The sequence below is a fragment of the Emiliania huxleyi genome (genome assembly GCF_000372725.1).
Source record: "Emiliania huxleyi CCMP1516 unplaced genomic scaffold EMIHUscaffold_3436, whole genome shotgun sequence".
NCBI classification, from domain to species: domain Eukaryota; phylum Haptophyta; order Isochrysidales; family Noelaerhabdaceae; genus Emiliania; species Emiliania huxleyi.
The window spans coordinates 1-1974 of NW_005199416.1; the positions used below are offsets into that span (position 1 = coordinate 1).

Sequence of the window (1974 nt, forward strand, 5' to 3'; positions counted from 1 at the left end):
GCGTGGGTGCGCGGACGGCGGTCTGGGGCGGCGGTGGCGGTCTGGGGCGGCGGTGGCGGTCTGGGGCGGGCGCGGCGGTGGCCGTGGCACAGCGGCGCAGGAGCGGCCACAGGGACTGGCGAGGGCGGTGGTGGCGAGGGCGGCGGCGGCGTGGCTGGCGGCGACGCGGACGGCGGTGCGGCCGGTGGCGACGCAGGCGGCGGTGGATAGACGCCTTCGTCAAAGCGTCGACTGTATACGAGCCGTCTTTGAGTGCCATCTTTGTGCCCCAAAACTGCGGGTGGCGAGGTGATCATGAGCTTGACACAGAGACTCAGAGAAAGTGCGAAAGCGCAGAGGCTCAGGGCAAGGGCGAGCGCAGCAATGCTGTCGGGCTCTCGTATTGGCGGGCTCTCGTATTGGCGAGCCTGCTCCTCGAACGCCCGGTGCAAACCCTCGTACTGGGTGTTCACTTCTTCGATGAAGGACGAGGGAGGAGTCGACATGCTAATGCGCTGTCTCGATACTACTGCGGCGAGCGTGCAGCAGCGCTCGGCAAATGCAGCAGCGCTCGTTAGTGTGACCAGGCGCATGCGCAAACAAGAAACACATTGCGCCTCAACACCGCTTGCAGAGATAGTGCAGGAGTTGCTCGTGCGGTCGGAGCGGCGGTGTGGTGGCGTGCGCCTCGCCGCTCCCCCGGCGAAAACCCGAGGGTGGGAAACAGATCTTCTTCTTTCAAGTCTGCCGACCTGCTCGGTGCGAGCACCCTCGAAGGCTTCGCCGCCAGCCGCTTTTTCCTGAAGATACAAAACACATCGACAGGGCGGGCGGACGTCGTCGCAGGGACATCCTCCCTCGCATGCAGCAGTCCGTCGGTCAGATTGACAACACTGCCATCACTACGGCATCGGCTTCGCCTGCTGCCACCGCCGCTGCTGCTGCCTCGACTCGTGGCACTCCTGGCCATCTTAAGCTAGGCGCCGCGGCGTGCTGCTCTTCTCTTAAGAAGGAGCTCTTGCGTCTTAAGCTTGGCATGCTCCTGCCGTAGGCGCCAATCAGTCGCCGAGTCAGCAACAGCAGCAAAATCACGAGTACGACGCATTTGCCACAGAGTGCCAGCAACTTCAACAGCAACTTCAACAGGCGCCAGCGGGGAGGTCGATGGAGGAGATTGTACGATTGCAGCAGCAGCAGTTGCAGCAGCAGCAGTTGCAGCAGCAGCAGCAGCAGCAGCAGCAGCAGCGGCAGCAGCAGGCCAAGCGGCAGCGACAGGAGACTCCGCCGCCGCCGCCGTCGCCGCAGCAGCCGCAGCAGCCGCAGCAGCCGCAGCAGCCGCAGCCGCAGCCGCAGCAGCAGCAGCAGCAGCAGCAGCAGCAGCAGCAGCGGCAGCAGCAGCAGCAGCAGCAGCAGCAGCAGCAGCAGCAGCAGCAGCAGCAGCAGCAGCAGCAGCAGCAGCAGCAGCAACAGTGGGCACAACAGCAGCAGCAGCAGCAGCAGCGGCAGCAGCAGCAACAGCAGCAGTGGGCACAACAGCAGCAGCAGCAGCAGCAGCGGCCGCAAATGCCACGGGTGCCGCCGTTTTCGCAGCAGATGCAGCACCCGCACCAGCAGCAGCAACAGATGATGCAGGCGCAGATGCAGCAACCGATGCCGCCGCCGATGCAGCAGACGCGGTCACCGCATCGCCCACCGCCGCCGCACCCGCACCAGATGCCGTTCCGCGGCGGGGCGCCAACTCCCGCGTCATCTAGTGCAATCTCGGGTGATCTCGTGCCCATCAGCGGCTCGGTGCGAAAAAAAGGGGATTGCGGCCGGCCCGCAGGGGTGGGGCAAGCACCGGGGCCTGGTCGAACCAGCAGCTAGCCTCCTCCCACCGGGTGATTCATCATCACATAGGGTGGGCGCAGCGGGGGCGGCATTCCCCAGCCACCCGCCCCAGGCAAGGGCGCCGGCACCGCAAGGGCCCCCGCCGCCGCAGCGGCCGCCGCCGCC

General features: G+C 66.3%; 1 protein-coding gene across 1 annotated transcript; it reads left to right on the plus strand.

Moving 5' to 3' along the window:
* Positions 1-1143: 1143 nt before the first annotated feature.
* Positions 1144-1770, plus strand: EMIHUDRAFT_123884 (hypothetical protein; the record flags this gene model as incomplete). Its single annotated transcript, XM_005773155.1, has 1 exon — positions 1144-1770. A coding segment is annotated over one exon (627 nt), but the record flags the coding sequence as incomplete, so codon positions are not given.
* Positions 1771-1974: the final 204 nt, after the last annotated feature.